The 15,073-nt window shown below is 39.4% G+C and overlaps 1 protein-coding gene across 6 annotated transcripts in view; it reads right to left on the bottom strand.

Annotated features, from left to right (window-relative positions):
* The window catches only part of tenm3 (teneurin transmembrane protein 3), a 779,964-nt gene that overhangs the window by 100,852 nt on the left and 664,039 nt on the right, over window positions 1-15,073 (bottom strand). For all 6 annotated transcript variants that reach the window (XM_061880866.1, XM_061880868.1, XM_061880869.1 and 3 more), the window contains 2 exons: window positions 9,100-9,159; window positions 6,142-6,304 (listed from right to left, as the gene is read on the bottom strand). In XM_061880866.1, the coding sequence (XP_061736850.1) occupies window positions 6,142-6,304; window positions 9,100-9,159 (223 nt within the window). The remainder of the gene's footprint in view (window positions 1-6,141; window positions 6,305-9,099; window positions 9,160-15,073) is intronic.

The raw sequence follows: 15,073 nt of genomic DNA, 5'->3' as shown, positions 1-15,073 counted from the left end.
GCTGGGGTTTTAAAATAATGTGTTAGGTTTAGGACGCTGCCTTTAAACTACCACTAGAGTGGAAAAACCAGGACGCTGCCTTTAAAGTACCCACTAGAGTGGAAAAACCAGGACGCTGCCTTTAAAGTACCACTAGAGTGGAAAAACTTGATGCCTCTAGATTGAAGCTACTGTCACATATCCAGTATCTGATTCAGGACACAAAAATACTTCCAAAGTTTGTGAATAAATAGATATAATTGAATTACAGTAGGGCAGAAAAGTATTTAGTCAGCCACCGATTGTGCAAGTTCTCCCACTTAAAATGATGACAGAGGTCTGTAATTTTCATCATAGGTACACTTCAACTGTGAGAGACAGAATGTAAAAAAAAATCCAGGAATTCACATTGTAGGAATTTTAAATAATTTATTTGTAAATTATGGTGGAAAATAAGTATTTGGTCAACCATTCAAAGCTTTCACTGATGGAAGGAGGTTTTGGCTCAAAATCTCACGATACATGGCCCCATTCATTCTTTCCTTAACACGGATCAATCGTCCTGTCCTCTTAGCAGAAAAACAGCCCCAAAATTTGATGTTTCCACCCCTATGCTTCACAGTAGGTACGGTGTTCTTGGGATGCAACTCAGTATTCTTCTTCCTCCAAACACGACGAGTTGAGTTTATACCAAAAAGTTCTATTTTGGTTTCATCTGACCACATGAAAATTCTCCCAATCCTCTGCTGTATCATCCATGTATCAATTTTGCGCCACACATTTTCCATGGGAGACAGGTCTGGACTGCAGGCGGGCCAGGAAAGTACACGCAATCTTTTACTTACGAAGCCTCGCTGTTGAAACACGTGGTTTGGCATTGTCTTGCTAAAATAAACAGGGGCGTCCATGATAACGTTGCTTGGATGAAAACATATCTTGCTCCAAAACCTGTATGTACCTTTCAGCATTAATGGTGCCTTCACAGATGTGTAAGTTACCCATGCCTTGGGCACTAATACACCCCCATACCATCACAGATGCTGGCTTTCTAACTTTGCGCCTTTAACAATCCAGATGGTTATTTTCCTCTTTGTTCTGGAGGACACCACATCCACAGTTTCCAAATATAATTCGAAATGTGGACTTGTCAGACCACAGAACACGTTTCCACTTTGCATCAGTTAATCATAGATTTATCTCGGGCCCAGCGAAGCCGGTGGTGTTTCTGGGTATTGTTGATAAATGGGTTTTGCTCTGCATAGTAAAGTTTTAACTTGCACTTACAGAGGTAGCGACCAAATATAATTACTGACAGTGGTTTTATGAAGTGTTCCTGAGCCCATGTGGTGATATCCTTTACACACTGATGTCGGTTTTTGATGCAGTACCACCTGAGGAATCAAAGGTCCGTAATATCATCGCTTACGTGCAGTGATTTCTCCAGATTCTCTGAACCTTTTGATGATTTTACAGACCATAGATGGTAAAATCCCTAAATTCTCGTTAAGAAATGTTGTTCTAAAACTCTTCGACGATTTGCTTACAAATTGGTGACCCTCACCCCATCCTTGTTTGTGAATTACTTAGCATTTCATGGAAGCTGCTTTTATACCCAATCACGGCACCCACCTGTTCCCAATTAGCCTGCATACCTGTGAGATGTTCCAAATAAGTGTTTGATGAGCATTCCTCAACTTTATTAGTATTTATTGCCACCTTTCCCATCTTTTTTGTCATGTGTTGCTGGCATCAAATTCTAAAATTAATGATTATTTGCAAACAAATTTTTTTTTTATCAGTTTGAACATCAAATGTATTGTCTTTGTAGCATATTCAACTGAATATGGGTTGAAAAGGATTTGCAAATCATTGTATTCCGTTTATATTTACATCTAACACAATTTCCCAACTCAAATGGAAACGGTGTTTGTATTTCTGTCAGTAAACTCGCCATGAAAGCGTTAAAACATACCGGTGTAGTGAGTTTACATTATTCACCCAAGGAACTTTAGTTATTAGAGAGTTCTGGTCGGACGGTTTTTCACGGGACACATTTCCAACAGATGAGGAGATGCTGCTCCGCTATTGATTGAAGTAAAGTCATAATGTCATTAAAACAGTTAGCTCCATCTTTTGACACTTCTTCCACTCCCGTCCTAAGACTGCCCTCAAAACGGCGACTGTCAGAAATCGACTCAAAAATGATCTGTAAAACATCATCCATGCAACATTTTGACCAAAGAACCATCATTACATGTTATGTAGACCACATTGAAGTGTTTTACATGTGACTTGACTAAGGTGTACCCCGCTTTCCGCCCGATTGTAGCTGAGATAGGCTCCAGTACCCCCCGTGACCCCGAAAAGGGACAATCAGTAGGAAATGGATGAATGGATGACTCCTTTAATGTGCCCTATAATCCGGTGTTAAAGTTAAAGTTTAAAGGCCGACTGAAACCCACTACTATCCACCACGCAGTCTGATAGTTTATATATCAATGATGAAATATTAAATTGCAACACATGCCAATACGGCCTTTTTAGTTTACTAAATTGCAATTTTAAATTTCGCGCAAAGTATCCTGTTGAAAACGTCGCGGTATGATGATGCGTGCGCGTGACATCACGGATTGCATTTTGATCCAGCACCGATCCCAGCTATAAGTAGTCTGCTTTAATCGCATAATTACACAGTATTCTGGACATCTGTGTTGCTGAATCTTTTGCAACTTGTTTAATTAATAATGGAGACGTCAAAGAAGAAAGATGTAGGTGGAAAGGGGTGTATTGCAGCTGCCTTTAGCAACACACACACAGCCGGTGTTTCCTTGATTACATTCCCTAAAGATGACTGTGAAGCTTTACTATGGAACAGAGCGGTCAAGCGAACATGGTTCCCTACCACATGTCAACCAGCAGGTTTCGGCGAGAAAATTGTGGTAATAAGTCGGCTCTTACCGTAGACATGAGCGGAGAGCTTGCGTTGTTCCTTGTGCACCTACGGATTCTCTTGCCTCCTCCGACCGGCCGCCCCCGAATGTGGGATGCTTCCTCCGACTTTCAGGTACGACTATATAATCTCACTAAAACACTAGTAACACAATAAGCAGATAAGGGATTTTCCAGAATTATCCTAGTGAATGTGTCTTTTAACATCTGAATCGCTCCCACTGCCCTCGCCTTTTTTTTTGTTCTTCTAGTCCTTCACTCTCACTTTCCTCATTCACAAATCTTTCATCCTCGCTCAAATTAATGGGGAAATCGTCGCTTTTTTCGGTCCGAATCGCTCTTGCTGCTAGTGGCCATGATTGTAAACAATGTGAGAATGTGAGGAGCTCCACAACCCGTGACGTCACGCACACATCGTCTGCTACAGGCAAGGCTTTTTTATTAGCGACCAAAAGTTGCAAACTTTATCGTGGATGTTCTCTACTAAATCCTTTCAGCAAAAATATGGCAATATCGCGAAATGATCAAGTATGACACATAGAATGGACCTGCTATCCCCGTTTAAATAAAAACATCTAATTTCAGTAGGCTTTTAAGTTTCAGTGATTGTCACACACACACACATTGGGTGTGGTGAGATTTGTCCTCTGCATTTGACCCAATCCCCTGTTTTCAGCCCCTGGGAGGTGAGGGGAGCAGTGAGCAGCAGCGTGGGCCGCGCCCAGGAAATGATTTGGTGATTCCAACCCAATTCCAACCCTTAATGCTGAGTGCCAAGCAGGAAGGTAATAGGTCCCCTTTTCTGTAGTCTTTGGTATGACTCGGCCGGGGTTTGAACTCACAATCTACCAGTCTGAGGGCGGACACTCTAACCACAAAGCCACTGAGCTGGTGCATCTTATATATGAAAAAAATAACAAAAAATAGTGCCTTATAATCCGGTGCGCCCTATGGTCTGGAAAATACAGTGGATTAGGTAGATCCTATGTACAAAACGAAAACAGACATTAAGGCAACCTAAACAAGGCAAAGGTGATCCATAGAAATAAACACAAAACTATGCATAAGCAGAATAATCTTACCCTGGACCCCAGATGTGGATGCAATGGTTAATTATTGGACAAAATGAATCACTTTGTGGTTCAACGTCTAAAACAGTGGTTTTTAACCTTGTTGGAGGTAGCGAACCCCAACAGTTTCATATACGCATTCACCGAACTCTTCTTTAGTGAAAAATAAAAATAAATTTTTTTTCAAATTCAAGATAGTTATGTTTTTGGTAACACTTTCTTATGGGGAACATATTCTAAGTAACAAAGACTTAATTTAGAGTTATTTGGGACACTATGGGAACATATTCTGAGTAACAAAGACTTAATTTAGAGTTATTTGGACACTGGGGGAACATATTCTAAGTAACAAAGACTTAGTTTAAAGTTATTTGGACACTTTGGGAACATATTCTAAGTAACAAATACTTAATTTAGAGTTATTTGGACACTAGGGGAACATATTCTAAGTAACAAAGACTTAATTTAGAGTTATTTGGGCCGATTGTAGCTGAGATCGGCGCCAGCGCCCCCCGCGACCCGAAAAGGGAATAAGCGGTAGATAATGGATGGATGGATGGATGGGAACATTTTCTAAGTAACAAAGACTTAATTTAGTGTTATTTGGACACTAGGGGAACATTTTCTAAGTAACAAAGACTTAATTCAGAGTTATTTGGACACTAGGGGAACATATTTTAAGTAACAAAGACTTAACTCAAAGTTATTTGGACACTAGGGTAACATATTCTAAATAACAAAGACTTAATTCAGAGTTATTTTGACACAAGGGGAACATATTCTAAGTAACAAAGACTTAATTTAGAGTTATTTGGACACTTTGGGAACATATTCTAAGTAACAAAAACTTAATTTAGAGTTATTTGGACACTCGGAACATATTCTAAGTAACAAAGACTTAATTTAGAGTTATTTGAACATTAGGGGAAAATATTCTAAGTAACAAAGACTTCATTTAGAGTTATTTGGACACTATGGGAACATATTCTAAGTAACAAACACTTAATTTAGAGTAATTTGGACACTATGGGAACACTTTCTGAGTAACAAAGACTTTAATTCAAAGTTATTTGGACACTGGGGGAACATATTTTAAATATCAAAGACTTAATTTAGAGTTATTTGGACACTAGGGGAACATTTTCTAAGTAACAAAGACTTAATTTAGAGTTATTTGGACACTCTGGGAACATATTATTAGTAATAAAGACTTAATTTAGAGTTATTTGGACACTATGGGAACATATTCTAAGTAACAAAGACTTAATTTAGAGTTATTTGAACATTAGGGGAACATATTCTAAGTAACAAAGACTTAATTTAGAGTTATTTGGACACTATGGGAACATACAAAAACTTAATTTAGAGTTATTTGGACACTATGGGAACATATTCTAAGTAACAAAGACTTAATTTAGAGTTATTTGGACACTTGCAACATATTCTAAGTAACAAAGACTCAATTTAGAGTTATTTGGACACTAGGGGAACATTTTCTAAGAAACAAACACTTAATTTAGAGTCATTTGGACACTCTGGGAACATATTCTTAGTAATAAAGACTTAATTTAGAGTTATTTGGACACTAGGAGAACATATTCTAATTAACAGACTTATTTTGGGTTTTTTTGGACATAAGGGGAACATATTCTAAGTAATAAAGTCTTAATTATGAGTTATTTGGTTAGGGTAATGGTTATGAGGCCATGCCAAATAAGGCATTAATAAGTACTTAATAATGACTAGTTAAGATCCAATATCTGACTAATTTGCATGTTAATAAGCAACTAGTTAATGCTGAATATGTTCCCTATAGTAAAGTGTTACCATGTTTTTTTTACCTGGTGCACAAAATGAACCGGGCATGAACATCACCTTGTTCAAACAACAAAACCAACACAGTGCATAAACTCACAACAAATTACACACCTGCAAATCAGTCAGCTTTTGCCGGATCCGTAAAACGCAGATAGGGAGAAGTTTGTATTTACACAATGAGTTGGGTGTGTTTGGACCTCCACCGAAGCCCTGAGGCCGACTCACCAAACCCCTAAGGTTCAATCGAACCCAGGTTAAGAACCACTGGTCTAAAACGTCTTGAACTCAGAAAACCCAAGTCAATCAGAGTAGTGAACACACGTACCAGTAGGTGGTTGGTTGCGCCGAATTGCCCGAATGCGAATGTTTCCCAGATCGGCCACATACAGAGTACCATCCGAGGACACCACCAACGAGGAGGGACAGTTAAGCCTTGCATCTTTCGCATAACCATCTCCGCTTTGGTAACAGTCACAGTTGGCATCGTTCTGAAGGGCGTGGGGAGGACAATGGGAAAGCAAGGGAGAAACCGTGTTAGTAATAATACAAACGGTGTGCAGTACCGAATTTTTCGGACTATAAGTCACACTTTTTTTCATAGTTTGGCCGGGGGTGCGACTTATACTCAGGAACCACTTATGTGTGAAATTATTAACACGTTACCGTAAAATATCAAATAATATTATTTAGCTCATTCACGTAAGAGACTAGACGTATAAGATTTCATGGGATTTAGCGATTAGGAGTGACAGATTGTTTGGTAAATGTATAGCATGTTCCATATGTTATAGTTATTCGAATGACTCTTACCATAATATGTTACGTTAACATACCAGGCACCTTCTCAGTTGGTTATTTATGCCTCATATAAGGTACACTTATTCAGCCTGTTGTTCACTATTCTTACTTATTTTAAATTGCCTTTCAAATGTCTATTCTTGGGGTTGGATTTTATCAAATAAATTTCCCCCCAAAAATGCGACTTATATATATTTTTTTCCTTCTTTATTATGCATTTTTGACAGGTGCGACTTATACTCCGGAGCGACTTATACTCTGGAAAAAACGGTAAATGGTAAATGGGTTATACTTCTATGGCGCTTTTTGTACCTTTTTTTTTAAGAAACTCAAAGCGCTTTGACACTATTTCCACGTTCACCCATTCACACACACATGCAAGGCGATAACTAGGACCCATCAGGAGCAAGGGTGAAGTGTCTTGCTCAAGGACACAACCGACGTGACTAGGATGGTAGAAGTCGGGATTGAACCAAGAACCCTCAGGTTGCTGGCACAGCCACTCTCCCAACAGCGCCACGCCATCCACCAGAGTGGCTGTGCCAGCAACCTGAGGGTTTTTGGTTCAATCCCCAACTTTTACCATCCTCGTCACGTCCGTTGTGTCCTTGAGCAAGACACTTCCCCCTTGCTCCTGATGGGTCCTGGTTAGTGCCTTGCATGTGTGTGTGAATGGGTGAATGTGGAAATAGTGTCAAAGCGCTTTGAGGTCCTTAAAAAAAAAGGTACAAAAAGCGCTATACAAGTATAACTTATTTACCATTTACCATATTTTTCGGAGTATAAATTGCTCCGGAGTATAAGTCGCACCTGCCGAAAACGCATAATAAAGACGGAAAAAAAAACATATACAAGTTGCACTGGAGTATATGTCGCATTTTGGGGGGAAATTTAGCGCTTTGAGGTCCTTAAAAAAAGGTAGAAAAGCGCTATACAATTATAACCCATTTAATAATTTTCAAATTTTATTTGTTGTTTTTTATATTTTCTGAATAAATGATGTTCATCCGTCAACTCATTGGTGTTATTTTTCAATCTATCAAGATAAAAAAATATCAAAATCAAATTACAGGATGTTATTTAGAAAGTTTGCTCATTTTCTAACATCATGTGGTTTATTATTTTTACATATGTAGTAGGGGTGTGGGAAAAAATCGATTGGAATACGAATCGCGATTCTCACGTTGTGCGATTCAGAATCGATTCTCAGTTTTTTTTTAAATATTTTTATTTATTTTTATTTTTGTTTTTTTACCAATCCAACAAAACACTACACAGCAATACCATAATAATGCAATCCAATTCCAAAACCAAACCTGACCCAGCAACACTCAGAACTGCAATAAACAGAGCAATTGAGAGGAGACACAAAGACGACACAGAACAAACCAAAAGTAGTGAAACAAAAATGAATATTATCAACAACAGTATCAATATTAGTTATAATTTCAGCATAGCAGTGATTTAAAATCCATAATTGACATTATCATTAGACATTTATAAAAAAATTTAAAAAAGAACAATAGTGGGGCGGTATAGCTCGGTTGGTAGAGCGGCCATGCCAGCAACTTGAGGGTTGCAGGTTTGATCCCCGCTTCTGCCATCCTAGTCGCTGCCGTTGTGTCCTTGGGCAAGACACTTTACCCACCTGCTCCCAGTGCTACCCACACTGGTTTAAAAATGTAACTTAGATATTGGGTTTCACTATGTAAAGCGCTTTGTGTCACTTTGAGAAAAGCGCTATATAAATATAATTAACTTCACTTCACTAGTGTCACAGTGGCTTACACTTGCATTGCATCTCATAAGCTTGACAACACACTTTGTCCAATATTTTCACACAGATAAAATAAGTCATAGTTTTGATTCGTTTAATAGTTAAAACAAATTTACATAATTGCAGTCAGTTGATAAAACATTGTCCTTTACAATTATAAAAGCTTTTTAAAAAAATATTTTACTCTGCTAGCATGTCAGCATACTGGGGTAGATTCTGCTGAAATCCTATGTATTGAATGAATACAGAATCGTTTTGAATCCGAAATATCTCATTTTTGAATCGAGAATCGCGTTGAATCGAAAAAATCTGTATATAATTGAATTGCGACCCCAAGAATCGATTTTGAATCGAATCGTGGGACACCCAAACATTCGCAGCCCTAATATGTAGCATAAGCTGCAAGCATACAAAGAATTGCTATTGTGACATCTAGTGGACACATTTAGAACAGCAGTTATTCTTATTCAAGAATTTTGGCTCATTTTTAGCACACTCATACCAGAAAAACCTTTTCAAACGTTTGACACCCCTGCCTTAAAGGCCACAAAAAAAAAAATCTAACAGATATTACCCCAGTACTTTTATATTGGTGAATTTTTTTTAAAGCAAGAAAAAAGGACTTTTAAACACATGAAAAAAAAAAGTCCTTTGCGGTTTAAGAATAGCTTTGTGTTTTTTCTTGTTCTGTGAAGTGGGATTAAGTACCTTGCAATCACAATCAGACGGGGCCCCCGCCAGGTAAGTCATTTCTCCATCAGTTGACACCTACAAACAAGCAGGAACAAAATAAGACAAAAGAAGTGAAAGTCCCCTGCTAAGACACTGCAAAACGTCAAGGAAACTAAAATAACCAGATTTCTTTACCTGCTCCCTTCTAAAAAAAAATACTTGTGATTGTGACTTATTTACGTAAACTTGGGCTTTTTTAAATTAAGTAGGGTTGTAATGTATAAATGTATTAACACAGTACCCCGGAACTAATGAATAAAAAAAAAACTATACTATACCGCCTTTGGAAAATACCAGTACTTTTTTTTTTCATTCAAATGCATGTTGAGTGTGTCACTAGAGCGCAGGCAAGCAGAAACAGCATGGAGAGGACAATGGATAAAAAGGCATTTCTACTGGTTAATAAAGAGGTGTGAAGCGCAAAAAAGAGGTATCCAAGCTTCAAAAACAACAACAAAAGAAGCGCGCCGAGGGAAATCCGACAAGCCAGGTTGCTCCGAGCCCCGCGTGTCTCCGGGTCCAGATATCGTGGAGGAAATCTGCCGTGTACTCGGCCATTTTTTTTTTACGCGCATAAGTCGGAAGATGGAATCAATGCGAACTGGCATCCTCGACAATTTTAATAATCTATTGTCGGAGGAGAAATTGCGCCTGTGAATTCCGGGATGTCTGGCCGAGGAAAATCCGAAGAGCCAGACCAGCTCCAAGCCTCGTGCGTCTCTGGATCCAGATTTAATGGAGGACTCGGTCGCAAATTTGTCATTTTTAGGAGTATAGGTCAGAAGTTTGATGGATGAATCCTAGACAATCTTAAATCCATGGTCAGAGAGAGTGAATCTAACATAATAGTGAGAGTCCAGTCCATAGTGGATCCTAACATAATAGTGAGAGTCCAGTCCATAGTGGATCCTAACATAATAGTGAGAGTCCAGTTCAAAGTGGATCTAACATAATAGTGAGAGTCCAGTTCAAAGTGGATCTAACATAATAGTGAGAGTCCAGTTCAAAGTGGATCTAACATAATAGTGAGAGTCCAGTCCAAAGTGGATCTAACATAATAGTGAGAGTCCAGTTCAAAGTGGATCTAACATAATAGTGAGAGTCCAGTTTCTTGTAAATGTTTATACTCCCGATTATAATGACACCTTTTTCAAACACCTTTTTCTGATTTTTATCTAATTTGTCAATGTACTATTTAATAATACAAACCCCGTTTCCATATGAGTTGGGAAATTGTGTTAGATGTAAATATTTACACGGAATACAATGATTTGCAAATCATTTTCAACCCATATTAGGTGAATATTCGACAAAGACAACATATTTGATGTTCAATCAATCAATCAATCAATGTTTACTACTTATATAGCCCTAAATCACTAGTGTCTCAAAGGGCTGCACAAACCACCACGACATCCTCGGTAGGCCCACATAAGGGCAAGGAAAACTCACACCCAGTGGGACATCGGTGACAATAAACTGATAAACGTTTTTTATTTTTTTAAATAATCATTAACTTTGGAATTTGATGCCAGCAACACGTGACAAAGAAGTCGGGAAATGTGGCAATAAATACTGATAAAGTTGAGGAATGCTCATCAAACACTTATTTGGAACATCCCACAGGTGTGCAGGCTAATTGGGAACAGGTGGGTGCCATGATTGGGTATAAAAGCAGCTTCCCAAAAAAAAATCTCGGTCTTTCACAAGAAAGGATGGGACGAGTCCACAACTGCGTGAGCAAATAGTCAAACAGTTTAAGAACAACATTTCTCAAAGTGCAATTGCAAGAAATTTAGGGATTTCAACATCTACGGTACATAATATCATCAAAAGGTTCAGAGAATCTGGAGAAATGACTCCACGTAAGCGGCATGGCCGGAAACCAACATTGAATGACCGTGACCTTCGATCCCTCAAACGGCACTGTATCAAAAACCAACATCAACCTCTAAAGGATATCACCACATGTGCTCAGGAACACTTCAGAAAACCACTTTCACTAAATACAGTTTGTCGCTACATCTGTAAGTGCAAGTTAAAGCTCTGCTATGCAAAGCCAAAGCCATTTAATCAACAACATCCAGAAACGTCGCCGGCTTTTCTGGGTCCAAGATCATCTAAAATGGACTGATGCAAAGTGGAAAAGTTTTCTGTGGTCTGACGAGTCCACATTTCAAATAGTTTTTGGAAATATTCGACATTGTGTCATTCGGACCACAGGGGAAGCGAACCATCCTGACTTATCGACGCAAAGTACACAAAAGCCATTAGTGCCCAAGTCATGGGTAACTTACACATCTGTGAAGGCACCATTAATGCTGAAAGGTACATACAGGTTTTAGAACAACATATGCTGCCATCTTAGCACCGTCTTTTTCATTGACGCCCCTGCTTATTTCAGCAAGAGAATGCCAAGCCACATTCAGCACGTGTTACGACAGCGTGGCTTTGAAAAAAAAAGAGTGCGGGTACTTTCCTGGCCCGCCTGCAGTCAAGACCTGTCTCCCATCGACAATGTGTGGCGCATTATGAAGCGTAAAATACCACAGCGGAGACCCCGGACTGCAGCTCTACATAAAACAAGAATGGGAAAGAATTCCACTTTCAAAGCTTCAACAATTAGTTTCCTCAGTTTCCAAACATTTATTGAGTTTTGTTAAAAGAAAAGGTGATGTAACACAGTGGTGAACATGCCCTTTCCCAACTACTTTGGCACGTGTTGCAGCAATGAAATTCTAAGTTAATTATTATTTGCAAAAAAAATGAAGTTTATGAGTTTGAACATCAAATATCTTGTCTTTGTAGTGCATTCAATTGAATATGGGTTGAAAAGGATTGGCATCTAACACAATTTCCCAACTCATACGGAAACGGGGTTTGTAGTAGGAGAGTGTAACTGTTGGATTGAACCCCAACTTAATCACTCATCACCTAATACTTGTCTACCATTAAGATCGGTTAAGGTAGTGTTTTTCAACCACTGTGCCACGGCACACTAGTGTGCCGTAAGATACAGTCTGGTGTGCTTTGGGAGATTATCTAATTTCACCTAATTGGGTTAAAATATTTTTTGCAAACCAGTATATTTATAGTAATAATCCGTCTGTGCTGTCTAGAGCTCGGCAGAGTAACCATGTAATACTCTTCCATAATAATGTAATACTCTTCCATATCAGCAGGTGGCAGCAGGTAGCTAATTACTAATTGCTAATAGATGTCGGGAACATGGTTTGTCATGATCACAATATGCGGGAGGCAGCGTGTAAGTAAAAAGGTGTCTAACAATTAAACCAAAAATAAACAGGCGAGTGCCGCTAAGAAAAAGGCATTGAAGCTTAGGGATGGCTATGCAAAACAAAACTAAAACTGAATTGGCTGCAAAGTAAACAAAAACTGAATGCTGGACGACAGCAAAGACTTACAGCATGTGCAGCGGAGTGCGTCCACAAAGTACATCCGTACATGACATGACAATCAACAATGACCACACAAAGATATATAGCGTCCGCACAACTTAAATAGTCTTGATTGCGAAAACAAAGCAGGTCTGGGGAAAAACGTTCAAAGAAGACATGAAACTGCTAGAGGAAAATACCAACAAAAAAGGAAAAGCCACCAAAATAGGAGTGCAAGACAAGAACTAAAACGCTAGACACAGGAAAACACCAAAAAAAATGAAAAATAAGTCACGGCGTGATGTGACAGGTGGTGACAGTACACCTCCTTTGAGACAAGAGCTATAGTGATGCATGCTTAGTTAAGGTTTGAATTCAGATCCAACAATTGCGAGAACCATTTTACTGACAATATCGGCTACGGAGTTTAATTTTTTATTGTTTTCTGCTGATGGTGTGCCTTTGGATTTTTTCGATGAAAAGATTTTTTGGGCTCAGAAAACTTTGAAAGACACCAGGTTAAGGTAATCCAGTCTTTTATGGAGTAATTTTCTGTTTCAGATGTCTGGCCCTTTATGAATCTCATTGAGAGGCGATATTCATTCTTTTCTCAAGTCAATCAGAACTTCACCCGTATTGCCTACTTTTTAGTTGATAACAAATTACTTTCATCTATACCTACATGCAAATACGATGCAATTGTTATCTCGAATCATTCTCCAACTTTGGTGTATGTACGCTTTAAAAGTGTCGTCTTAATACACGATGACTTTGCGGACTTAGTTTCGTGTCAAAGAGATGTCTTTATACTCTTGAACAAGACCCCCACAGTGTCAGCCTCTGTGCTCGGGAGACACTGAAGAACTACATTAGGGAGGAGATCATCTCTTATACAAGTTATGAGAAAAGACTGAGGAAAGATAAATTGACTAAGCTGACACAACGCCTGTTCTTGCTAAGAAAATGGTCACAAAGCCTAGATGTTTATCAGGAAAAGCTCTCTCTACAGGCAGAACTGGATGTTTTCACGTCAGATCGTGCCACTGAACAAATGCTCCGCTCAAGATCCTCGTTCTTTGAACATGGCGATAAGGCCAGCCAATTATTAGAGCATCAATTACACCAGATATTACGCAGATTCAAACTAATTCAGGCGTAACCACTGATGACCATGAGATGAATAACGTCCATCCATCCATCCATTTTCTACCGCTTATTTCCTTTCGGGGTCGCGGGGGGCGCTGGCGCCAATCTCAGCTACAATCGGGCGGAAGGCGGGGTACACCCTGGACAAGTCGCCCCCTCATCGCAGGGCCAACACAGATAGACAGACAACATTCACACTCACATTCACACACTAGGGCCAATTTAGTGTTGCCAATCAGCCTATCCCCAGGTGCATGTCTTTGGAGGTGGGAGGAAGCCGGAGTACCCGGAGGGAACCCACGCGTTCACGGGGAGAACATGCAAACTCCACACAGAAAGATCCTCAGCCTGGAATTGAACCCAGGACTGCAGGACCTTCGTATTGTGAGGCAGACGCACTAACCCCTCTGACACCGTGAAGCCCAACATGAGTGGGATTCGAACCCAGTACCTGTCATTCAGAGTCAGGGGTCTTAACCACTGAGCTATCCCTGGTCCTGATGAATAACGTATTTGAGGATTTTTACCCATCCCTTTACTCGTCTGCTCAACGTTCTACCCCAAACTGGATGACTTGTTTAACAATGTGGACATCCCTTCAGTTCATCAGTTCGCTGCAATGGAATTGGAGAGACCAGCCACTGCTGCAGAACTTAAACTTGCAGCACAATCACGACAAAGCAGTAAATCTCTGGGGCTGGATGGCTACCCTTCCAAATTCTTAGAAAGGTTTTGGCATAAGCCTGCCCCTTTGTTAGTGGATATGTACACAAACGCAACCAAGCATCAATTTCTCTCCTCTTGAAAAAAGACAACGATCCCTCTTTGTGCACTTTGTATCTTCCTATTAGCCTGTTGAATGTGGATTTAAAATTATTGTATAAACTGCTAGCGTTATGTAATGGCACTATTCTTCCTCATTCTATTATTAATGCAGATCACTCGAAAATTGGCACTACTTTTATTATCTTTGATGTCTTTTCAATATATTGTACAATGTGCCTACTTCCAATACCCAAGAGGCAGTGATATCACTGGATGCGGAATAAACTTTTGACAGGGTGGAGTGGAACTATCTATCTACGTCTTAAAGAGATTCGGCTACGGTAATAGTTTAATGTCTCTATTTATTCACAGTGGCCATGGTCAGGACAAATAATATTCAATCCTTCTATCATTCCGCTCGACAGGGTTGCCCCCTGAGTCCATTGCTTTTTGCTCTTACCATTGAGCCTCTGTCAATAGCGCTTTTGATTGATTGATACTTTTATTAGTAGATTGCGCAGTTCAGTACATATTCTGTACAATTGACCACTAAATGATAACACCCGAATAAGTTTTCCGACTTGTTTAAGTCGGGGTCCACGTTAATCAATTCATGGTAAACGCTTTGTGCCGATCTGCTT

The sequence above is a fragment of the Nerophis ophidion genome, linkage group LG20 (assembly GCF_033978795.1).
Source record: "Nerophis ophidion isolate RoL-2023_Sa linkage group LG20, RoL_Noph_v1.0, whole genome shotgun sequence".
Classification (NCBI taxonomy): Eukaryota; Metazoa; Chordata; class Actinopteri; order Syngnathiformes; family Syngnathidae; genus Nerophis; species Nerophis ophidion.
Note: the sequence above shows the minus strand (reverse complement) of the source record. Positions and strands in the feature narration are given on the sequence as shown.